Below are 26,107 nucleotides of genomic sequence, written 5' to 3' on the forward strand. Positions count from 1 at the left end.
TCCGTTTCTCCTCCTCCCTTGTCTTTCTCCTCCTCCCCCTCCTCACTTCCTGTTCCACTCCTCTGTTCCACTCCTGAATTACCCTCCTTGCCGACTCCCTCACCTCCACCTTCAGGCACGTGCTCTGCCTCTCCCCCTGGCTTTCCCTCGCCTTCACTCACCCCTGCTCTGTCTGTAAGGTCATCTGACAGGAGCTTTGCTTCTTCCTCCTCTTTTTCTCCAGGCACCTCCTCATTTATCTCTATCTCTTGCTCTTCTATCCCACTTCCTTCTGAATCATCTTCTCTTTCCTGCTCCTCTGGGATGTCTGATATGTGGTCACCCTTAAAACCATATTTTGCCATGTATTTGGACATTCTGTGTTCGATCTCTTCCTCATGTCCTTGTTCAATAAATTTTCTGCTATACCGCAAGTTTTGGTCAGTTTCCACTTCATCCTCTTTCTCTCCACTGCTAAATTCTATTGACTCAGGCTGCTTGAATCCATCAGCTGTACCCTGCTGACTTTCACCTTCACCTTCCAAGTAACTGTCTGGCTCCTCTATAGATTCTCTTTCACTGTCAAAGATCATATCTTGCTTGTTACTTTTACTTTCCTTAACAAAGCTTTTATTTTCTTCATCCTCAATATTCATGTCTCTATTTGGTAAGTCGTCAAGGAATGTATCAATATTTTTTCTATTCTCTTCACTTTTTCTTAAATCATTCAGACCTGTCATTTTCACCAGACCAGTTTCCTTCTCAGAGACTATTTCTTCCACTTCTGAATCCTTCTGACTTTGTCCTTCATCACTTTCCTTTTCTATTTCCTTACTATTAAGTGGATAGACATCATGCTTATTTTCATGTCTAAATATCCCTTTTTGCAAACTCTCTGCACTGGTGTTGGCCTGAGGCCTTTGCTGGCCTGAGTTGTTACCTACGTCCTCATCTGAAAATGCTTCCATTGTCACAGCTGCTTGCTTCACGTACATTCCTTTTGCCAAAAGTTGTTTATATGCTTTCCCTTCTTTCATCTTTTTGGACATCTCTTCACTTTCATATTCATTACTACCGTCATTTTCAGTATGAGCTGTATGCTGCTTCAGTTTCTCAATTGTTTCTTGTTTCTGTAAATGTTTTGAAGTAATCGTCATACTACTATTAGTTGACAAAGGTAACTTATCTATTACAAAATACTGCCAAGATTTTGCATTATTATACATTTCACTAGAATAAAAATGCCCAGTTTTATCAGACGTTTTGCTCAGATTTTGGTTTTTTGGGGGGATAATTTATGCCACTCTCTAAGTCTGTGGAACATCTAATTTTGATTTAGTAACATATATCTGTGTTTAACTTTCAAATTTACCACCTGCCTTAACTTTGCCATTATGCACAGTACCATCAATATTTATTCTCTGCCCCTTTTCTTAATCTGAATCAATTCTTAAATATATTTCCAGACTGATTTTGCAAAATATTGCTAAAAAATGTACGGTTTTCTACCTTCCCTATCGTTTTGTCAAATTTTGATTGGTCTTTTGATTCCATGAAATTCTCAAAATTAAAGAAAATAAATGAAAATATGAAATTTTTAAAAATTTGAAATAATGAATAACTTATTTCTAGAAGAAAAAAATCTGAAATGAAAACTATAAATGAGAAAGTTCCTTGGTGGCCTAGTGGTTAGGATTTGGCGCTTTCACTGAAGAGGCCCAGGTTCAATCCCACATGCCGCAGCCAAAATACAAACCTCCCCCCAAAAAACAACAAAAACAACTACAAATGAAATGTTTTTATCAACACACTAGATAATAATTAATATATTTTTCTTTTCTAAACAAAATCCTTTGAGTTCTCAAATTTTTGACCCTCTTCCTTTTATCTACTATATTCTTTAATTATAATAATTTGCATACATAAAAAACACTATGAGAAAAAAATACTTAAGGTAAAATATAAGATTTTATAAAAGCTTTATAAACTTTTATAAAAAAACATATAATGAAACATTGAGATTTTAATGATACATTAAGAATATGAAATTAATTTCCTGCTGGACAAAATAAGGCAAAAATCAAATTGTTGACCTAAATTCTACAAGCTAATGGATTGAAATAGTCAATGAATTTGGGTCTCTAGATAGTAAAACCTCACTAAATCAAGTTTTATAAATTGTGATGAGTGCTAGGCCTAGGAAGAGATCATTTTTCGCTAAGCAAATTATTAAAACAGCACAAGTTAAAAAATTAATATATAAAAAATACTATAATAAATCTTTTTTTATTTACTAAAAATACCTAGGCTTGGTAGGGCCTCCACTTAAAAGGACTATGTGAAGTATACAATATATGTCAGTTTAAAAGAAAGTGCTTTCCTTTTCTGTTTGTTCTAGGTGTCTTCTTTAAAAAGTCATGATTCTTTCAAGAGCCCTAAGAGAGACAGGGGCCCAGCTGCCAGAAATAACTTCTAAATGTACGTGCCTAGCACAATAAAGCAGCACAGAAGAGGCAGAGCCCAGAGTCTAAGAGGAAGGAAAGACATACAGAAGATGTCTGCTTGGAAGTACAGTCAAGTCAATAGATCAGTCAGTCACTGAGCTTCCATAACTGTGTTAGGAGAAAAGCTCTCCCATATTCAAAAATAATGCGGTTATTCACCATGGCTCTCAGTAAAATATAGATAGGACTAATGAGGATTGGCACTAAATTTTTATAATTTAGCAAGATTCTCTTGGATTTCAGTGACTTTGATTTTAAGGATTTTTATTTTAACAATGTGGCAAAGGCACTAGAAATAGAAATAAATGTTTTCTGCAGCCTTCGTCCTTCAATTTACATTTCTCTAATTTATTTTTCTAAACTTCAACCCTTCATCCTTTCACATCACACTGGTCCTTAAAGCCAGGAAAAGCAAATGATTTCAGGACAGGTCTTTATCTCTTCAGGGTTGTGAAAACCAGAATATTCCTTCCTCTTGCTATTCATTTGTTATTCATTAAAGGTCTCTTTATCACCCACTCATAGTTTCTGACTAATTTCCAAATGTTTAATCTTGTTTTTATGCTACCAATTCCTTGATAAATTAAAGCCTATTCCAAACATTGTAAAAGCAAATATCAAATATTTCAACTAAAACCACAAAATTTTAGAGCTAGAAAAGATGTTAATATCATCCTGTAAGGTCAGCAAGGTAACTCACCCAAAGTCATACTCAACCAAAGTGTGAAGGCACTCATAAACAGCAGCCTCTTCCAATACTTAAGAACTGTGATAAAAATCTTTTGCCTTGATGGTAACAAAGTATGGCTATCGTCACTTGTTAGTGACGATTTGCTCCAAAGAGCAAATTTCGGCAGTGAAATTCTGCCACTCTTGTTGCATCACAGAAAATACACACCAACAGAACAAGCCCAAATTGAGGCTATATATATTGTATCCCCGTCTTTTAAATCTTAAAGTAAGTGAATGCTTACCTTTCTTGTGTTCTTTCCAGAAACCTTTCAAGAAAAATATAAATAATTTAAACTATTCTTACCCATCATAGTGAAAATAACTCTCTATATTATACCTTTTGTTTTTGAATTGGTGATAATTTTAATGATTTTTCATTGGAATTCAGGCTCATCATATGTGTCTGAAATAAATTAAAAAGATATGTTCTAAAAAGAATAGAGACTATATATATGATTATATATTTATACATATGATTATATATTTATATATATAATTATATATTGATTTTTAAAAATATATAAATGAAATTAACACAAAACAGTTCATATAGTCATATAATCAACTCTCAATTGCATACTAATAATGTGAGAGTTGAAATGAATTTTACTGTATGTAACCTATACCTCAATAAAGCTGATTTTAAAATAATGAATGAAACCAAAACCAAAACAAAAGCTTTTCTATGTATATAACGGCTTAGGAAGTAGACATACATATACACAGACACACATATACAAATACATGAGGAACTTATATCTATATCACATAAATAGGAAAACCATTACCATATTTAAGACATCAGTAGTTTCTCCAAGGCTTTCTGAATCCTCTGCTGAAAAATTGTCTGTCTCTTTCCCTTTGGTTATTTTATGTTGAAAATAATCTGAATGATTAAAAGAGAGAAGAGAAAACAAGAGTTCAACAGAAAAGTGAAAGACAACTAGACAATAAACAGAAATTATTCTATAATATAAAAGTACAGTTATAATTTTACTTAACGTCCTTTAACCTAACCTCATATTAAGGGAACTGAACAGAATTCATTCACAGTGATAACAGGTTTTAAAATATTTTTGAAAATTTAAAAACTATGACACTGATGAGATAACAATTGCTTCATTCATGTGAACAGGCAAACATTATTCCTTTGGGGTAAATACTACCCAGGTATCAAGCACTGTGATGGCCAGACCCCAAAAAGATCCCCAACAACCCATATCCTCTGCTATGCATACCTCTGTGGAGTTCCCTTCCACATTTTACCAGGTTGGTCTGTATGGCCAATAAAAAAAAAAGCAGATATAACTGTGATGCTATTGTGGCTTATGTCTCAGTTCTCTCTCCCTCTCTCTCGCACGTGCACACACGCACTTTCTTGGAAGCCATATCGTGAGCATCCCCATGGAGAAGCCCATGTGCTGAGGGAGTGAAGCCTCCTGCCGATGGCCACATGAGTGAGCTTGAAAGAGGATCCTCCAGCCTCAGTCAAGCCTTCAGATGACTGCAGCCCCATCTGACAATGTGACTGCAACTACATGAAATACCCTAGCCAGAACCACTCAGCTAGACTGTTCCTGGATTCTCGACCCTTAGAAACTGTGTGAGATAGTAAATGTTTGTTGTTTTAAGTTTTAGGATCATTTCTTATGTAGCAACACAAAACTAGCACAAGGACCTGGAAACTTTTATAGAAAACTGCAGGGTTATTACATCATAAAGCAGATAATTAAAAGTTACAAGCTTTATTTGACCTTACATTTTTCTCAATTACCATACCCCCATGTAACACACATATAATTATTTGAGAGGAGCTCCTTAATGAAGTCTTCACTAAAAATGCCAGTCCACAGTGATCTCTCCCTTGTAAATTCATTCAATTCAAATGAACAAATAATCAGTCTGTCTTTATTCCATGTGAGGTATTACGTAGGAGATATCAACTTAAGTAACTACTAAATCTTAATGAACTTATAGTCTAGAAGGGAATACAAAACATATTATATAGGGGAATGAGAAATCACATCCAAATGTTGGGTATCAGGAAATGTTTCACTAAGGAGTTGCAGTGAATGATGGATAAGTAGAATTCTGAGATGCAGAGATGGAGGTGGATGGGGAAGAAAATAAGCCTGGTGCTAAAAGAAGCTGTGGAATGGCTTGTGTTGAAGGCTTACCATGTACTTGGAACATATGCTTTTATACAAGTCAGGTTAATGTCATGGCAATAAGAGAGCTAAGTGTTATATCCCCATTTCACAAATGAATAAATTAAGGTTCAGTGACTCTTTTGGTGTCAAGTGTCAATCTCAAGTCTGCCTTGACTTCACAGCCTTTCCACTCAGTCTGACTGCGAAGAGCTCAGTTTGATTAAAATCAGGGGGCAGCAACCTTTTTCTGTCAAAGGCCACATGTTAAACATTATAGGCTTTGTGGCCGTACAGTCTCTGTCCTGATTATGCAAACTCTGCCACTGAAATGTGAAAGTAGCCACAGACAATACATAAATTAATGGGCATGACTGGCTTCTAATAAACTTTATAAAAACCAGTGGCTGACAACCTGGAAGAAATGGACAAATTCTTAGAAAAGCACAACCTTCTGAGACTGAACCAGGAAGAAATAGAAAATATAAACAGACCAATGACAAGCACTGAAATTGAAACTGTGATTAAAAATCTTCCAACAAACAAAAGCCCAGGACCAGATGGCTTCACAGGCGAATTCTATCAAACATTTAGAGAAGAGCTAACACCTATCCTTCTCAAACTCTTCCAAAATATAGCAGAGGGAAGAACACTCCCAAACTCATTCTACGAGGCCACCATCACTCTGATACCAAAACCAGACAAAGATGTCACACAAAAAAAAAAACTACAGGCCAATATCACTGATAAAATACAGATGCAAAAATGCTCAACAAAATACAGGCATGCAGAATCCAACAGCACATTAAAAGGATCACACCATGATCAAGTGGGATTTATCCCAGGATTGCAAGGATTCTTCAATATACGCAAATCAATCAATGTGATACAGCGTATTAACAAACTGAAGAATAAAACTCATATGATCATCTCAATAGACGCAGAGAAAGCTTTGGAGAAAATTCAACACACGTTTATGATAAAAACTCTCCAGAAAGTTGGCATAGAGGGAACCTACCTCAACATAATAAAGGCCATATACGACAAACCCACAGCCAACCTCATTCTCAATGGTGAAAAACTGAAAGCATTTCCTCTAAGATCAGGAACAAGACAAGGTGGTCCACTCTCACCACTATTATACAACATAGTTTTGTAAGTTTTAGCAACAGCAATCAGAGAAGAAAAAGAAATAAAAGGAATCCAAATCGGAAAAGATGAAGTAAAGCTGTCACTGTCTGCAGATGACATGATACTATACATAGGGAATCCCAAAGATGCTACCAGAAAACTACTAGAGCTAATCAATGAATTTGGTAAAGTAGCAGGATACAAAATTAATGCACAGAAATCTCTTGCATTACTATACACTAATGATGAACAATCTGAAAGAGAAATTAAGGAAACACTCCCATTTACCACTGCAACAAAAAGAATAAAATACCTAGGAATAAACCTACCTAGGGAGACCAAAGACCTGTATGCAGAAAATTATAAGACACTGATGAAGAAATTAAAGATGATACCAACAGGTGGAGAGGTATACCATATTCTTGGATGGGAAGAATCAACACTGTGAAAATGACTATACTACCCAAAGCAATCTATAGATTCAATGCAATCCTTATCAAACTGCCAATGGCATTTTTCACAGAACTAGAACAAAAAATTTCACAATTTGTATGGAAACATAAAAGACCCCGAATAGGCAAAGGAATCTTGAGAAAGAAAAACGGAGCTGGAGGAGTCAGGCTCCCTGACTTCAGACTATACTACAAAGCTACAGTTATCAAGACAGTATGGTACTGGCACAAAAACAGAAATATAGATCATTGGAATAGGATAGAAAGCCCAGAGATAAACCCACGCACGTATGGTCACCTTATCTTTAATAAAGGAGGTAGGAATATACAATGGAGAAAAGACAGCCTCTTCAATAAGTGGTGCTGGGAAAACTGGACAGCTACATGTAAAAGAATGAAATTAGAACACTCCCTAACACCATACACAAAAATAAACTCAAAGTGGATTAAAGACCTAAATGTAAGGCCAGACATTATCAAACTCTTAGAGGAAAACATAGGCAGAACACTCTATGTCAGAAATCACAGCAAAATCCTTTTTGACCCACCTCCTAGAGAAAGGGAAATAAAAACAAAAATAAACAAATGGGACCTAATGAAACTTCAAAGCTTTTGCACAGCAAAGGAAACCATAAACAAGACCAAAAGACAACCCTCAGAATGGGAGGAAATATTTGCAAATGAAGCAACTGACATAGGATTAATCTCCAAAATTTACAAGCAGCTCATGCAGCTCAATATCAGAAAAACAAACAACCCAATCCAAAAATGGGCAGAAGACCTAAATAGACATTTCTCCAAAGAAGATATCCAGACTGCCAACAAACACATGAAAGAATGCTCAACATCATTAATCATTAGAGAAATGCAAATCAAAACTACAATGAGATATCATCTCACACCGGTCACAATGGCCATCATCAAAAAATCTAGAAACAATAAATGCTGGAGAGGGTGTGGAGAAAATGGAGCCCTCTCGCACTGTTGGTGGGAATGTAAATTGATACAGCCACTATGGAGAAGAATATGGAGGTTCCTTAAAAAACTAAAAATAGAACTACCATATGACCCAGCAATCCCACTACTAGGCATATACCTTGAGAAAACCATAATTCAAAGAGTCATGTATCACAATGCTCATTGCAGCTGTATTTACAATAGGCAGGACATGGAAGCAATCTAAGTGTCCATCGACAGATGAATGGATAAAGAAGACGTGGTACATATATACAATGGAATGTTACTCAGTCATATAAAGAAACGAAAGTGAGTTATTTGTAGTGAGGTGGATGGACCTAGAGGCTGTCATACAGAGTGAAGTAAGTCAGAAGGGGAAAAACAAATATCGTATGCTAGTACTTATATATGGAATCTAAAAAAAAAAAGTTTCTGAAGAACCTAGGGGCAGGACAGGAATAAAGATGCGGACGTAGAGAATGCACTTGAGGACACAGGGAGGGGGAAGGGCAAGCTGGGATGAAGTGAGAGAGTGGCATGGACATATATACACTACCAAAAGTAAAACAGCTAGCTAGTGGGAAGCAGCCACATAGCATACGGAGATCAGCTTGGTGCTCTGTGACCACCTAGAGGAGTTGGATAGGGAGGGTGGGAGGGAGATGTAAGAGGGAGGGGATATGGGGATATTAGTATACGTAGAGCTGATTCACTTTGTTATATAGCAGAAACTAACAAAACAATGTAAAGCAATTATACTCCAGTAAAGACATTAAAAAAAACCCCAAAAAACGGTTGCTGGCCAGATTTGACCCATGGGCCACAGCCTGCAGACTCGAGACCTAAATTAAGGTTATAAGAAAAAGGCTGCTGAGAGATGAAGCTAGAAAAGCAGGTGGGAGTTACATGGGGAAATTTACATTTATTTAAAAAAAATATTAGGGATCCTCTGAAGGCATTGGAGCAGATGGGAACTAAAGTGCACCCGAAGGAGATTAAAGTAGCAAGTACTAAGCAGGAGAGATTGGAGATGGCAGAGAAAGGAAGTTTGGAAAATAGATAGTATATCATTTAAGCTCATGGTCTTGGCCTTATACCTGACTGAGAAAATAGAAGTCGTCAGAGCTGATCTGCTTTATCTTCTCACCAACAAATGTACAAATTTACCTACATTTTCCTGTTAAAATGTAGGATGTGTCTTTCCTCTTAACAAATACTGCTCTGTATGCCAGCCCCTCCTGTCTTCTCAAGAGCTTTGCACCTTCAGTCATATCCTCTCTCGTGTGCTACCAATCTCTCTGGGACTACTGGCTCATGTCCATTAGGCACAGTGGTCCCCAAGGTCCTCAACCTTACCTTTCTGGCACCAGGGACCGGTTTCGTGGAAGACAGTTTTTCCACGGGCCGGGGGTGGGGGGATGGTTCAGGCGGTAATGCGAGAGACGGGGAGCAGCAGATGGAGCTTCGCTAGCTCCCTTGCTTGCCCGCCGGCTGCCGCTCACCTCCTGCTGTGCTGTGAGGCCCGGTTCCTAACAGGCTGCAGGCCTGAATCAGTCCGTGGCCCGGGGTGTGGGTACCCCTGCATTAGCACACAAATATGCTCTAGTATTTCCCATTGACTCCACATCTCCCTCTCCTGCCAGCCCATTTCTCTGCTCCTCTTCAGGACCAAAATAGGCAAAAGAACTACCCACATACTCTATCTCCTCTTCACGTCCTCATTTCCCCTTCATGCCTCAACTTTTAACACTCTGCCTTCTGTCCTGATCTTTCCCTGGGACTGCTCTTGTCAGGATCACCAAAAATCTCCATGATGCTTAATCCATGGGATGCTTCTTTGAACTCCTTTTCCTTGACCTTTGAGCAGCACTTTGAATTCATGACCCTACTCCCTCCTCATGTCCCTCCTCCTACCCTACTGGCTGATGAGGCTGGGGAAGATGGTTTTGTGAGCTCTTCCTCTCCTCCCCTCTAAGTGTTAGACACTCTCAGGGCTAAATCCTGGGCCCTCTTTTCTTGCTACTCTACTCTCTAATAGGTGATTTCACCAACTTCCATGGATTATCAATACCATCACTATGTTGACGGTTTCCAAATTTCTATCTCTAGTTCACACCTATCTTCTGAACGTTATTCTTTCATTTTCAACTGCCTGCTTGATATTTCTGCTTGGATGTCTCACAGGTATCTCAAGCTCAATTTTTAATTTCTTTTCTCAAAGCAGTCGACCATCCTCCTGCCTACACATCTATGTGTGACCCATTAACGAGCAAGTTCAGTTGTTTCTATGACTAAAATGTATTTCAAATCTGCAAACACCATCATCTCTTGCAAAAGGCTCTTAAGTATTCTTCCTACCTCTAGTCATTCACACACCGGCAAAAGTGATCATCTTAAAATATAAATGGCACTGGAGCACATCACTCCACTGTTTAAAACCCTTTAATGACTTTCTATTACACTTAAGAAAAACACTCAAATCAAATAGGCCTCTCATGGCCTATAAAACCATGGATATTTCTCTGCTGTCTCTTTTTCCAACATCATCTTGTCCTGCCTTTTCCCTCACTCTCTGAGCCCAGTGATCTTCTTTCCTTTTCCTATAAACTGCTTCCAAACCTTTACCTACCTTTACCTTTACCTTCCAAACCTTTACCTACACCTTCCAAACCTTTACCTTATTCTCTTTGCCTGTAATATACACATCTTCTCTCTTTGTGTGGCTACTTTTTATCCTTTATGTTTTAGCTTAAATGTCACCTCCTCAGTAATGTCTTCCCTGACCTCCTTCACTCCATGAGAAATACTGAAGTCTGCAAATAATTTAGAAAAAGTCACATTATATGTTGGATACAACTTTCAAAATATTTTTATTAAGTTGGTTTTAGCAAACAGTCACAAAAAGATACGGGATGGCTTTTCCTTTTGCTCTAGCTACAAAGTTCTATCTTCACATTCAAATCTCTTGAAGTGGGAAACAACTTGCCCCAAACCATAAACTTCTCTTTTCCTTGCACATACTGTTGCCAGAATCTACTTTTCCCATGTACAGGGATGAAGAGCACCAGTGATTCCTATCTCCAAAGGGAACATACAGAATTTGTGGGTGAGATGTAGGAAACCCAGCTCATTATCAAGGTCTTAGATGTAGACAATATTCCATTCCCATGGCCCACAATTCTTGACTGAGTTCCTGATCCTTTGCTACCTCAACCTTTTATCTAGGTTCCTGAGCCCAAAGATATTAAAATTATCTGTGCCACAGTTCTTAATCCCAGATGCCCAGGTTTTCTTCTTAACTCCAAACCTACTGCTTACTCTGATTTCCTACCCTAATTTCTTGTTCTGCCCCTATCATCTGAGTACATGCCCTGTAGTAACATAAACACACTCCTAAGATACACAAATGTCTGTAAACAAAACTATTTAGAAGAGGTGTATAATGGCTAAAGAGCTGGAATTACAAATTAAAACATGAAATCTGTATCTAGTAGGCAGTGGGGTTAATAATAACTATGCCTATATTTATGAAGAGGTTTCTGGGGGTGCTAGGCTCAATGCTAAGTATTTTATATGCCTTATCTCATTTAACTGTCATGAACACTCTAAAGTAGGTATTATTAAAGTTATTTCAAAGATATGGAAACTGAGGTGTAGAGAAATTAAGTAACTTTCCCAAAGCCAGTCACATAGTTAATAAATGTCAAAGCTGGCATCGGATCCCAGATCAGTTTGACTCTACATCCCATGCTCTTAACCACGATGCTATAAAGGCAGAACTTCACATAGGTCTACAAGACCTGCATTCAAATCCTGTTCACTTATAAAACTGAGTGACCTGAGTCACTCAATCTCTTCAAGCCTTGCTTTTCTCATATATAAAAATGAAGAATATAACTCCCACCTATTTCATGGAGTTGCTTCTGGGTTTAAAGGAGATAATGTAAGAGAAGGTGATATGTATGTTATACACTGCTTTATAAAAATATGCTGCTGTCGTTACATGGGATTTTTAAGGTCACCAAAGATGCTTTCTATTAGTAAGAGTATTCTTGGATTTGAGTTCAAATGAGAGATGTCAGTCTCTAACTAGGAAGAAAACAATTTAGTTAGAGAAAACAGCTTAAGATGAACATGAAAACAATGGAATAAATGGTACATTTCTTCTGAGAGCAGGCAGAGCATCAACTGTTACCTGGTTCCATTGGAGGCATGGGGCCCTCTTTATCAGGCATCATTTTCTCTAGCAGATTAGTTGTAGACATACAGAAAGGAACTGAACGAGGCGAAAAGCAAACGGGTGGTACGAGAGTCCCTGCAATTGGAGGTAGTGTTCCTGTCGTTTGAATACAGTCTTGGGATTTCTCCTTTAAAACAAACAGGTTAAATAAACTGTTAGATAATGTTATATACTTAATATTGATATAAACCACCCTGAGGTTGCTAAAAATATTGAAGAGAGAGACTTCAAAGTTGGCCAACGTCCTACAACATTCACTTTTTAATAATCCCCGACGGCTCAAAAATGTTTTGTTTTGTTGCCTCTGTATCTAAGTTGCTCTAAATTGTCAATTTGGAAGTCTGTTTTTCACAAGATGGGGAAAAGTGTGTGTTTGCTCTGCCTTCCTGGAAAAAAAAAAGTTACTCAGGAGACACAAATCAACAACAACTACAAAATACTTATGGGATATTTCTCAATTTTTCCATATATACTTTTTCATAATAAAAAATCAAACTTAACTTTTTTTTTTTACCACTAAAGGAATACATTTTGGAACTTAAAGCAATTTTTTTTAAAAAAGGAATGTCTCTAAAAATTATTTGGCATTTTATTTTTTAAAAATGTGTCATTGAATAATTTTAAAGCATAGAATGAGAATCTCTAAATTTAATTGAGAAAGAACATTCCCTCTCTCAAATAAAGCCCTTATTTCTTTGTTTTCTACCTTTCATTAGTTATAATATATATATAACCTTTCATTGCTCATGAGGTATTAGCTTTACAAGATAGAGGCAAAGTAGAAGTCAATCCACAGATGGTTGAGAAAACAACTTAGCATTCTATCTGAGGTGATAAGATAGCGGTAAGTACCGCTGTCTACCAGCAAAGGTTATCCATGATCATTTCAATTTTCTAGTTTGTGTGTCTACCAGTTTAATTCTGAGTTTGATTTAAAAGTTTGTAAGCCCTCGATTCTAATCATTCTATTTAGTAAATTTACCTAAGAAGACCCTTCTTTGGTTTAAAAAGAAAATAAATCTGTTTCCTTTACAGTGCTAGACAACATTATTATATAGAATAGGCCACGACTGTACCCTCTCTCTTCGCCGCACACGTGCTGATAAAGATCTCTGCAGTACGTTTCCTGAAGTTAGATCACTGACGGACAGAGATGTAGCTGAAGGTAAGCAACAGTCATTTATTTCATCTAACTCAACGTCTTCTGCCACATCAAGTCGTGGAGTGGCAAAAACTATCATGTGACATCCACCGCAAGCAACCTGCAGCATAAATTCACAGATAAGTTGACACTGGCTTCAAACACAAATGGGTTTGTTTTTTAATTTATTTTTATTTTTGGCTGCATTGGGTCTTCGTTGCTGTGTGCCGGCTGCTCTCTAGTCGGGGCGAGTGGGGGCTACTCTTCGTTGTGGTACACAGGCTTCTCATTGCGGTGGCTTCTCTTGTTGCAGAGCACCGGCTCTAGGTGCGTGGGCTTCAGTAGTTGTGTCACGTGGGCTCTAGCACGCAGGCTCAGTAGTCATGGCGCACGGCCTTAGTTGCTCTGCGGCATGTGGGATCTTCCCGGACCAGGGCTCGAACCCTTGTCCCCTGCAATAGCAGGCTGATTCTCAACCACAGCGCCACCAGGGAAGCCCCACAAATGGGTTTTTAACGGTTTTCAGCTACAAAACATTAACTTAGCGGTAGACTTCCTAGACTGACTGACTGAAATCTCTCTCTACACACACACACACACACACACACACACACACACACACGTGAATTACAATATATTCTTTTTTAAAAAATTTATTTTATTTATTTATTTTTGGCTGCATTGGGTCTTCATTGCTGCACACGGGCTTTCTCTAGTTGCGGCGAGCGGGAGCTACTCTTCATTGCAGTGCGCGGTCTTCCCATTGCGGTGGCTTCTCTTGTTGTGGAGCACAGGCTCTAGGCGCACAGGCTTCAGTAGTTGTGGCACACGGGCTCAGTAGTTGTGGCTCATGGGCTCTAGAGCGCAGTCTCAGTAGTTGTGGCGTACGGGCTTAGTTGTTCCACAGCATGTGGGATCTTCCTGGACCAGGGCTAGAACCTGTGTCCCCTGCATTGGCAGGCAGATTCTTAACCATTGCGCCACCAGGGAAGCCCTTACAATATATATTCTTTCAACACTATTATTGAAAACTAGAACAAGTTTAACATACCATTTTACTTTCAACTGAATATACAGTATAGAGAAAAAAACCTATTTGGCACATTATATTTCTCTTTACAAGTTAGAAAATGCTATTTTAATCTTGGAGCAACACTACCAACTTGAAAAAATTACTCAGACAAGTTCTACTTGTAAAGAAGGGACCCAAGAATAAATCAGTCTCTTGGGATAATTATGTCTTTGTACATGAAGATTTTTTAAGTTTAATGCTTAAACGTCCTGAGAGCAAAACGCAAGCATGCACAATGATAGAACAATGAAAAAGGAAATCAACATCCAAATGATTCTGAGAAATAACTGATTTTCAATAAAATGCTTTAAAAAACATTGTGTTTGCAATACACAGACTTCTGGTATCTTCATAGTGTTCTACATGGCACAGAAGAGCATGCTCTGAGCCTTTCCCTTCATATGTTCAAAGTTAAAATTGATATGTTTTCTGTATAGCACCTTTTAAAAACCATCTTCCCCATAAGATTATAAGCTTAGTCAATGAAAATCTGGTCACTGTGTTCATCACTGCATGCTCTGTATTCCTCATCCTCAGTCCAGTATCTTGTACCAAGCAGGCATTCATTAAACAGGTGTCAAATCAAGGAATGGAAGTGTTCCATAGTACAAGGCTCTGAGCCTTTGGAGAACAAATTCCAAGTGATATTATCATCACCGAGTAAACAAAAGTTTCAAGTCTATAGTTCTTAATTGGCAAAATTGTTAGAAACAACAGAGATACGGTGCCTGATGGAGATGTCACTGAAACAACACCTTATCCAAATAACACTTAACCAATTAAACATAATTTCAAAACTCTTCATTTATTATCAGATATTTTTCTTGTGCAGGATTTGAGAGTCCTAGTGATACCTAATCCAGCAAATATTTATAGATAACCACTGTGAGTGAGGCACTCTGCTGGGAGCTACAGGAAACACAAAGCTTCCAGGCATGGCACAGTCCTGGCTCTCAAGAGACATATGAAAATGAAGTAGAAGAGTCAAGATGAGGGCAAAAAGGAAGATGTTAGAGAAGGAACATTAGAAAAGGGACAGATTTTCAGAGTGCCATGATGTCTGACATTTGTCCTTTAGGACACAAGTATATTTACCAGATATAGCCATGATATTTCATATAAACAGAGAAGTACTTATTTTCTATGAAATACTGAAAGACTCAAATACAGGAATATGAACATGTAAACAGGGAAATGTGATGCCCTTACCAATTGTACTATAAACTTCAAAAAATTAGAACACAAAGTAGGAACGAACTGATTGGCAAAACTCTCCAGTCCAAGTCCTAATTTTCCATGTCGACCGTCTCCAAAAGTATACATAAGGCCTAAATCTAAAATGAAAAAAAGAGAGAATTATAAAAGTGTTACTTTCATGGATCCATTTGTAAATAGACAAATACATTAACTTACATTGCGATTTTCCCCTCATATTCTGCATTAAATTTACTCTGCTCCACTGATGTTTCCATACTCTCTATGGTTTCTGTTGTCCACACATAACATGAGCCAATAGATACCCCAAGAATAAATCACTAAGCTCTTGGTGGCTTGTGAAGTTGAGACCCAGGTGTGTGAGGTGCTGTGTGGAGCTGCAGCAATCCAGCATGACATCCTGTGATACACAATATCATCTTAAGGAGAGGGAAGGGATATGGGAACAGATGTATATGTATAACTGACTCACTTTGTTATAAAGCAGAAACTAATTTAAAAAAGGAGATTTTTGTATTCTGACCTCTTACATCCCAATACAATCTATTTTCTTTTTGCCTCAGGTCATTGATTAGGTCAGGGTTTTTCAACCTCAGCACTACAGACATTTGAGGCCAGATAATTCTTGGTTGTATGGGTCTGTCCTGTGCATTGTGGGATGTTCAGCAGCATCCTTGGCTTCTACCTACTAAATGCCCATAGAATACCCTGCCTCTGCAGTTGTGACAATCAAAAACATCTCCAGATATTGCCATGTGTCCCCTGTGGAGACAAAATCACCACTAGTTTAGATCAATCCAACTGTTTCTTTTACTTCTGCTTCAGGGTTGTGGAAAGCTGCTGAAGGAAATGCCATAAACCAACCAAGCTGCTGGTCCCTATATCAATACTGGGGTCCCCTATATAGCTGGGCCAAGATGATGATGAGTAATTTTTTTGCTTCTCTCCAGTTAATCCTTTTGCCCACTGCCATAGCAGGTATTCTGTACATTCACTCCTCAAGCCTTTCTTTCATACTCTCCATCTCAAGTGAGGTAAGTGCCATGGAAGCAGAAGGAAAGGAAAGGGTGCCAGTACAGGTGCAGAGGAGGGGCTCTCCTTCTAGTCTGGAGATTAGGAAAGGCTTTTAAACTGAAGCTGAAAGGATTAGGGTTTAGTTACAAGAAGAAGGGAGCAAAGAATCTTCCAGGCAGAGGCCAGCAGTACATACAAAGGCTGTGAATCAAGAGAAAACACAGCCCAGTCAAGAAGCCGAAAGGCAACCAGCGTGTCTGGAGCACAAAGGTGAGAGTGGTATGAGATGAGCGTGAAGAGGGAAGAAGGAATCACATGAAAGAGGATCTTATTAGCTCATATTAAGCATTTCTGAACTCTATATTAAGAACAATAATAAGCTAAATGAATGGTTTTAAGCTGGGAAATGACAAGATCACATATGGGGACTTGGACTTTAAGATAGCAAAGTAATTGTATAGTAAGAAAAGCCACGAGAACGGCCTGAAAAAATAATTAGAAATAATAACAAAATTCACTAAAGTGGCAAGTTCAAAAATTAATATATTAAAAATAGATTCCCTATAAATAAGCAATAACCAGCGTTTAGGTTCTAAATTTAGACTGTTATAATTCTTACTATTAGGTATTTATTTCCTTTCTTTATATATACTCCTTATCATCTTTTTGCTTTCCTCCTCCTCTTTCCTCCTCCTTATTCAAAATGTTAAGGTTTTTTTGTTTAAACCTGATTATCTTTAGCCAGAAAAAATAAACTCTGATCAAGCTGCCTGATCACACTTCCAACCTCAGAGAGCTTTTTAAAACATGAGCCACTGGCTATAATGGGGAACTGGCAAGAACTTACAGAAAACTCACTACATATCTCTCATTAGTCCTGGACAAAGAAAAAATTCATAACACCTGTCCCTGGGGAGGATTCATGAGCAAAAAAGTCAAATAAAGTTAATGTTCAATTATTTGTGCTATAACTTCTTTCATCAGGAGGAAAGGTATTATGAAAGTTTAACCAAATAACCTAATTGTATGTTAAATGATCCATAAAAAGTATGTATTTACTATCAGTGACAATTTAGAGTTGATGGAAAATGGCAGTAAAGACAGAGAAACTGAGCTTAAGACTTGCAGTAAGGCATACATATCAACAACTCTTCTGGGATTGTGAATGAACAGTAATTCTTTACATTCTATATAGTTCAATTTCATGCTACGTTAATAAGGACACTGATACTTGAAAATGGGCAGGTAGTTCTCTCTGCAAAGTTCTTTGGGGAAGAAGGGACAGTACTTGGTAGTACCTTGTATTTGCTGAGCCCTAGTTCCCCTAAGCAGATACCATTAGATGAGGTCCATCGGAGCAGAAACTTGTAAAAGAAGGGGAAAAATGCAGAAATACCAGTACCCGGATTATTTCAAAATACTATTATGATTTATGACTTTTTAATGCTTTACTTTTTAGATAGAAATGTGAGCTACAAATAGAGAAATTACAGAGCCTTTTATTCCAAAGTAATTAAAATTATGCAGAATATATATATTTTTGTAATTCAAATGAAATATATTTCACTTAATTTTTATTCTTCTCAAATTACGTATTTTTGTTTAATGTGTCAATAGTTTAAATTTATTGATGTATTTGTGAAACTTTATGCTCATTCTTTTTTTTTTTAACATCTATACTGGAGTATAATTGCTTTACAATGGTGTGTTAGTTTCTGCTTTATAACAAAGTGAATCAGTTATACATATACATGTTCCATATCTTTTCCCTCTGGCGTCTCCCTCCCTCCCACCCTCCCTATCCCGCCCCTCTAAGGGGTCACAAACCACCGACCTGATCTCCTTGTGCTACGTGGCTGCTTCCCACTAGCTATCTATTTTACGTTTGGTAGTGTATATATGTCCATGCCACTCTCTCACTTTGTCCCAGCTTACCCTTCCCCCTCCCCATATCCTCAAGTCCATTCTCTAGTAGGTCTGTGTCTTTATTCCCATCTTACCCCTAGGTCCTTCACGACCTTTTTTTTTCCCTTAGATTCCATATATAGGTGTTAGCATACGGTATTTGTTTTTCTCTTTCTGACTTACTTCACTCTGTATGACAGACTCTAGGTCCATCCACCTCACTACAAGTAACTCAATTTCATTTCTTTTTATGGCTGAGTAATATTCCATTGTATATATGTGCCACATCTTCTTTATCCATTCATCTGTTGATGGACACTTAGGTTGATTCCATGTCCTGGCTATTGTAAACAGAGCTGCAATGAACATTTTGGTACATGACTCTTTTTGAATTATGGTTTTCTCAGGGTATATGCCCAGTAGTGGGATTGCTGGGTCATATGGTAATTCTATTTTTAGTTTTTTAAGGAACCTCCATACTCTTCTCCATAGTGGCTGTATCAATTTACATTCCCACCAACAGTGCAAGAGGGTTCCCTTTTCTCCACACCCTCTCCAGCATTTATTGTTTCTAGATTTTTTGACGATGGCCATTCTGACCAGTGTGAGACGGTATCTCATTGTAGTTTTGATTTGCATTTCTCTAATGATTAATGATGTTGAGCATTCTTTCATGTGTTTGTTGGCAATCTGGATATCTTCTTTGGAGAAATGTCTATTTAGGTCTTCTGCCCATTTTTGGATTGGGTTGTTTTTTTGTTATTGAGCTGTATGAGCTGCTTGTAAATTTTGGAGATTAATCCTATGTCAGTTGCTTCATTTGCAAATATTTCCTCCCATTCTGAGGGTTGTCTTTTGGTCTTGTTTATGGTTTCCTTTGCTGTGCAAAAGCTTTGAAGTTTCATTAGGTCCCATTTGTTTATTTTTGTTTTTACTTCCATTTCTCTAGGAGGTGGGTCAAAAAGGATCTTGCTGTGATTTCTGACACAGAGTGTTCTGCCTATGTTTTCCTCTAAGAGTTTGATAGTGTCTGGCCTTACATTTAGGTCTTTAATCCATTTTGAGTTTATTTTTGTGTATGGTGTTAAGGAGTGTTCTAATTTCATATTTTTACACGTAGCTGTCCAGTCTTCCCAGCACCACTTATTGAAGAGGCTGTCTTTTCTTCATTGTATATTCTTGCCTCCTTTATCAAAGATAAGGTGACCATATGTGCGTGGGTTTATCTCTGGGCTTCCTATACTGTTCCATTGATCTATATTTCTATTTTTGTGCCAGTACCATACTGTCTTGATTACTGTAGCTTTGTAGTATAGTCTGAAGTCAGGGAGCCTGATTCCTCCAGCTCCATGTTAATTATCTATAGGTGAGTCAGTCATTTTAGGGAAGTACCTTTATTGAGTCCTACATTGGCAGCACCTAGTTTCTGAGGTTGAGAAGTAGACCCATAGCACCATCTCCCTGGATAAAGGGGAAACTACAGAGCAGAAGAGCTAGAGGACCCAGGTATTCATTTAATTAATAGTCTTTGGGGTACCTTTCTGTCTACCACTGTGGAGAAAGTATGAAAGGGTTACTCCTGAAAACGCCTCCTGGTGGCAGAAGCAACATAAGAATTTCCTCAGCCTGAATGTAGCTGTCAGACTGAAGAGGGAGAATATTTTAAAATAAGTTCTTTCTTACGAGACTTTTCCCTTTGGCCTGAGCAGAGTTCAGAGCCTTCAAATTGATACAATTTCAAAAAGATTACAGCTTTTTATTTTTTATACTTCTGCCAAAGTATAATGCTATGGTCTTACCTCTGATAGCACTGACACATCTTGAGGCTCTAAACCTTTGGATAATTTACACTGATTTTAAATTAAACTAAAATATGAAAAAGGAGTTTACAACTTTACATGTTGGCATATTAAACAAAGAATTCCATTTTCTCAGTTATTATTTCCTTTGCTTAAGTTAGACACCTTCATTCCATATAGCATTTATTTTGTAATAAAACATACCCAGTTCTGTAAGTATATTAACAGAAATTCTGATCTGTACCTGTTATCAAAGCTGTGTGGTTTTCTCCACAGCAAACATAACTTATTTTCTGATCCTTAATATTCTCAATGGCTTTGGGTTCTGAAGTTTCAAAAATAAAAGTGCCAAGACCCAGTTGACCAAACTGTCCCAGCCCAAAGGTGTACACAGCGTTCTCTGAAAGGGGAGGGGCAAACACAAGAAAAGGATTTCAGAGGTACAGGCACTGTCACCATTATATCTGGAAAAACGGTGATATACCACCTTTTATAATGAGGGTTAAGGGCCTCTCAAAGAAATACTCATATAAGAATACCTAATACTTATGTATACATTCCTCAGTGATAATGGAAGAGAAAAATGACAAGGTACACAATTGTAACAATAATGGCATGGGCCTGATTTTATCCTTTACATATAACCATAGAAGGAATTGCTAAAGACACAAAAGTCGGTGAACTACTACCTAAAAAGTCCCTATAATTACCACTCAGTTTGTTAAAAAGCATCAATTGTCATTAAGCTAATTCCTTTCACTGCCCTAAATAAACGAATAGTGTTTTCCAAAGAAAAAGTCCTTACTTATTAACAGTAATTTAATGGAATAAGCTATTTTAGAAAACAATTTCAGAGGAGAATTAGCATGAGAATGAAAACTTACATCAGACATGCTAGATTTATTCACAGGTAAAGCTCATTTACTAGGAAATGCAATAATAATCAAAGGAGGGGAAAAGCCTTTCCTCTATATTAAAATTTTTTAAAATTTTATTGAAGTATAGTTGATTGACAGTGTTATTTTCTTCTGTACAGCAAAGTGACTCAGTTATACATATATACATATTCTTTTTCATATTCTTTTCCATTATGGTTTGTCACAGGATATTGAATATATTTCCCTGTGCTATATAGCAGGACCTTATTGTTTATCCATACTATATTATATTAATATTTTTGAAGTGATTCCAAAGGAACTCCAATAACAGTAAATATTAGCTCACATAGTCTTGAGAAATGGAAAAGCACAAAAATATCCTATTGCATCACGAGTGGTGATGAAAGCATCCTTTAGACACACGACTCTCCCCGGCCCCTGCCTTAGGAAGCACAGCAGGAGCAAGAGCTTTGGATTCAGGTAGAAGCCCAAACCTTCATTATTACTAGCTGTGGTAAGTAGACAAGCTACTTAAATTCCCTAATGCTATAATCCCTATCTAATAGAGCTGCTGCGACGATTAAATGAGAAAACATGCAGGAAGATTTTAAAACACAGTGGGACGTTCAGTTGTAAAAGGACATTTTTCTAAAAAGTAATTATCTAATCAACTCAACCTTATTCTGATAACAGAGAATACTGAAGAACATGTAACTACTGTCATATAGTTTTACATTTTTTCTAATGTTTACTTCATGAATAAGACATATAGATATTACTTCTTAAAGAAAATATGGTACATCAAGGATATGAAGCCACGCTGAGGCAATGGCAAACAGATCTTTATTTTAGTGTAAAAAATACTATCTCTTAGTTTAATTAATAATCACACAGCATATCTCCAGTTCTGAATGTTCAGCTTAATAGGAGGGTGCTGGGTAAATTAAAATAACTGTCTATCTCTAGCTGGCCAACAGTTACTCCAAGTTTCTTGGGCTGTCTGATATTAGCCTGGGCAATAAGGCCATTCAGGCAGCCTGAGTCATGTTACAAAAGTTTTGTTCCTTATCCTGTTAGGTTCCCTTTCATGTGTTTGGATGATTAGCAATGACAATAGTTTCTATTATTTTTAAATGACCTAAGACTCTTGTCTAAGGACGCTATATACAAAAACCAATATAATTTTTAGTCGTATCACCTTTGTAACAACAATGTAATTCAATGTTAATAAATAATACTGTATTAGGAAAACAGATTTTATTAGTTGGCTTCAGATAAATATTACTCTAATTTCATAGAATACATTTCATTTCACAACTAGTTACTTGTGTAGCCCTGAAGAGATCTTAAATTTCTCTGAAAATAATCTGAAGAAGTTTAGTTCTTATTTTCCTTGGGGCCCAGACTTCATTGTGGACCTAATCTAATAACCAGGCCTTTCTTGTCTTCTGATAACTGCTGTGGATGACATACAATATTACATCAATTACTCGGCCTCACTTAGTTTGTCCCAGTTCCAGTCTGATACTTTCTTAAAAGCAATCCATCGTTTCCCTGACTATTGCTCCAACCAGTAGATGTATTTTCTAACCTATCACAGTCACATCTAAATATCATGTTTTAAATAAATTTATCGACAATGAACTAATTTAAATTATCTTTCAAGTATTTTAATGAATGACACCTAAATAGATTTTAAGATCAGAGTTACAGACACAAGGGAAAACAAAGCTGGAGATGGCCCCCATAGAATCATCGAATCCAAGCCCTTTCCTTTAATGAAGGCAACAATTTAGAACAGACGGTTAGCTATTCTTTGCTTTAAGGTCTTACAAAGTATTCTGTAACTCTTAGGTATTTAACTTAGTAAAATTGATGATCAATACACTCTTCAGGTCCATTTCTTCATCAATTAGGACTTACTATTTAATATTTCTGTCCACACTGCTCCAGAACACAGGTTTCTCACCAGGACTGGCTCATAATAAAGCTTTCAAAGGTCCATGGAGAGATCTAAAAAATAGGCAAACCGGGCTGCCCTGGTGGCGCAGTGGTTGAGAGTCCGCCTGCTGATGCAGGGGACACGGGTTCGTGCCCCAGTCTGGGAGGATCCCACATGCCGCGGAGCGGCTGGGCCCGTGAGCCATGGCCACCGAGCCTGCACGTCCGGAGCCTGTGCTCCACAACGGGAGAGGCCACAGCAGTGAGAGGCCCGCGTACCGCAAAAAAAAAAAAAAAAAAAAAAAAAAAAAAAAAAATAGGCAAAGCAGTGAATTTTCCATACAGATAAATGTTTACAGTTTAAGGGGATGTCTTTTATTATAAAATTAAGAGCTTTTAAATTTTTGTTTCGAAAATGGCCCTTATTTTATGATATAATGGTAAAAACAGATTGCATTTTTCTTGCAACATCCATACTTAGCCAAATGCAAATTGGAAGTTGGCAACCATCTCTAGGTCCTCATATTCTGTTTACAAAATTAAAAACTTAAAATATAAAAACTTTACTGGTCTGTGAGATCCCAAAGTCTATAAAAATCTGAAGAAAACAATAAATTTCTAGCAACATGGTTTTTAACTTCAAAACGAAGTCCACAGAAAGCTAAATGAGTATAATACTGCAAGAAAATATCATTAGGTACATTTTTAAAGTATAATTAAAAGAATCATGGGGCTTCCCTGGTGGCGCAGTGGTTGGGAGTCCGCCTGCCGATGCAGGGGACGCGGGTTCGTGCCCCGGTCTGGGAAGATCCCACATGCCGCGGAGTGGCTGGGCCCGTGAGCCATGGCCGGTGAGCCTGTGCGTCCGGAGCCTGTGCTCCACAACGGGAGAGGCCACAGCAGTGGAAGGCTCAAGTAACGCCAAAAAAAAAAAAAAAAAAAAAAAAAGAATCATGGATTATCTTGGTGAAAATACTTTATATGAAGATATTTTATAATGTATGGTTGAATGACATTATTATTATATAATCAACGTTTGTGTCCTTCAAATAACCTTCAACCACCTAATAAATTAGTTCTACAATCTTTGTATAAACTGGAGAAAATACATAACACATGAAGAATAAGTTGCATTTCTGCCTACAGAATAAATTTTCAGATAATTTATAAAGATTAATTTTGAAGTTTAATTCCTAAGATAAATCTTTTAGAAATTATATGAAAATTCACTTTATCAGCAGAAGTTTAAAAAAAAACTTAAACCTCAGAATTATTTCCAAATTTAGAGTTGAGGCCTGGAAAAAAATTATTTCTCACTTTGAAAAGATTCCATCTGGAAATGGTAATTCTGGGAAACCATAGCTTTATACGCATGACTGGGACTAGAATAGGAAGTCAAGGAAGAGCGATGTAAGAGAGGAAAATCTAAAGATAAAATATTGTTTAATCACCTTGCAACATTTAAGCATTATTATCTGAGAACTGGATATTACTTAAAATTTGTCTAGAACACTTCTAGCTTTGGGTTACTGAAGATTAAGTGGTGACTTCAGAAACTGTTTATTTCTTTTTGACCAAAATATATCATAATCATTCACTACCTAACTGCATTACCTCTATACTACTCATCTAAAATAAATCTAATGCTGAACAAATTTGGGAGCATCAATTTAGTAAGCATATTAACAAGTAGTAAGTCTATTTTAATTATATTGACTAGAATCCTGAGAAGTCACATGTCATACCAAATACAAAATTCAGAAGCCAAAAGTGATATTACTATTAAAGTTCTAACTTTTTTAATTATCTGTAATTTAAAAGCTTAACACTTTAATGAATAGTAATTCATAACAGAACATAAAAATCACAAAGAAATCACCTAGTTAGACATTGTGAATATCAAAAAGAATTATCAATGACAAGTAGAAAACAGTATTAGCAGGGAGCTTCTCCAAAATAAGGTATTTCAGAAAAAATAATGTCAATTTTAAATAAATATGGAATACATATATATGAGGAAAACAATTTGTTCTTGAAAATGAGCTAAAAAACGTTATTTGCTGCCATTAAATGTGTTAAGATCATGAAAATGTCAATTATGTTAGCAAAAATAATTCAACAAGATTCATTTTTTTCTACTTAAAAATTTCTTCCACAGGCCAGAAATGTTTATTAACTATAGGAACAAAAGGTGGGGATCTTAATGGAAAAAGATGCAAAGCCAACTTACATGAAGTATGTAAAACAGTCAAACTCATCTAAGCAGAGACTTGAATGGTGGTTGCCAGGGGCTGGGGTAGGGGGAGAGGGGAGCGGCTAATGAATGGGTATAAGGTTTCAGCTATGCAAAGGTGAAAGTTCTAGAGACCTGCCATACAACATTGTGCCTATAGATAACAATACTGTATTGTAAACTTAAAAATCTGTTAAGAGGATGGATCAGATGTTAAGTGTTCCTACCACAATAAAAATAAGTGAATGTAAAAAAAGCTTTTTTCATTAGCTACCAAAGAAAGCAGGGAACGGAGCCGCACGCATACCTGTGAGCACAACTGTGTGCCCTCCACCACAAGCTACTTGGATCACCTTCTGAGGAATTCCAGGCACCAGCTGGGGCACTCTGTGATTGATCAGCAGCTTTCCGGGAAGACCTAACTTCCCACACTCAGGTTCTCCAAAGGTGTACAGTTCTCCCTCCGCTATTGAAGGAAAAGGACAGTGATCGATGATGACATAGACATGAACAAATACTGGTCTTTTTGGTACATGTTCTAACGTTTGATAAAAAAATGTAGAAAATCTCAACTTAATAAATTTGACCTTTCTTGAGATATTTTTACTGAATGGTAAGGAAATAAAGGTAGATTTTCCCTTCCCCTTGATTATTCTAATCCAAAATCTTCCTGAAGAATTCACAACCAGCACTACTAACAACTAGAAAATTATTTTACCTGTTTCACAATACATAGAAAAGATGATCTTACTTCTACCTACTTTGAA

The 26,107-nt window shown here is 37.1% G+C and overlaps 1 protein-coding gene across 1 annotated transcript in view; it reads right to left on the reverse strand.

The window, feature by feature from the left end:
* RPGR (retinitis pigmentosa GTPase regulator) overlaps positions 1-26,107 on the reverse strand; it is a 66,597-nt gene that overhangs the window by 29,288 nt on the left and 11,202 nt on the right. The window contains exons 7-14 of the mRNA XM_082610591.1: positions 25,648-25,806; positions 20,533-20,688; positions 15,565-15,689; positions 13,219-13,404; positions 12,098-12,269; positions 4,004-4,101; positions 3,553-3,618; positions 162-1,109 (exon numbers count right to left, since the gene is read on the reverse strand). Of these exons, the coding sequence (XP_082466717.1) occupies positions 162-1,109; positions 3,553-3,618; positions 4,004-4,101; positions 12,098-12,269; positions 13,219-13,404; positions 15,565-15,689; positions 20,533-20,688; positions 25,648-25,806 (1,910 nt within the window). The remainder of the gene's footprint in view (positions 1-161; positions 1,110-3,552; positions 3,619-4,003; positions 4,102-12,097; positions 12,270-13,218; positions 13,405-15,564; positions 15,690-20,532; positions 20,689-25,647; positions 25,807-26,107) is intronic.

This window comes from Mesoplodon mirus, assembly GCF_964341445.2.
Source record: "Mesoplodon mirus genome assembly, chromosome: X".
Taxonomy (NCBI): Eukaryota; Metazoa; Chordata; class Mammalia; order Artiodactyla; family Ziphiidae; genus Mesoplodon; species Mesoplodon mirus.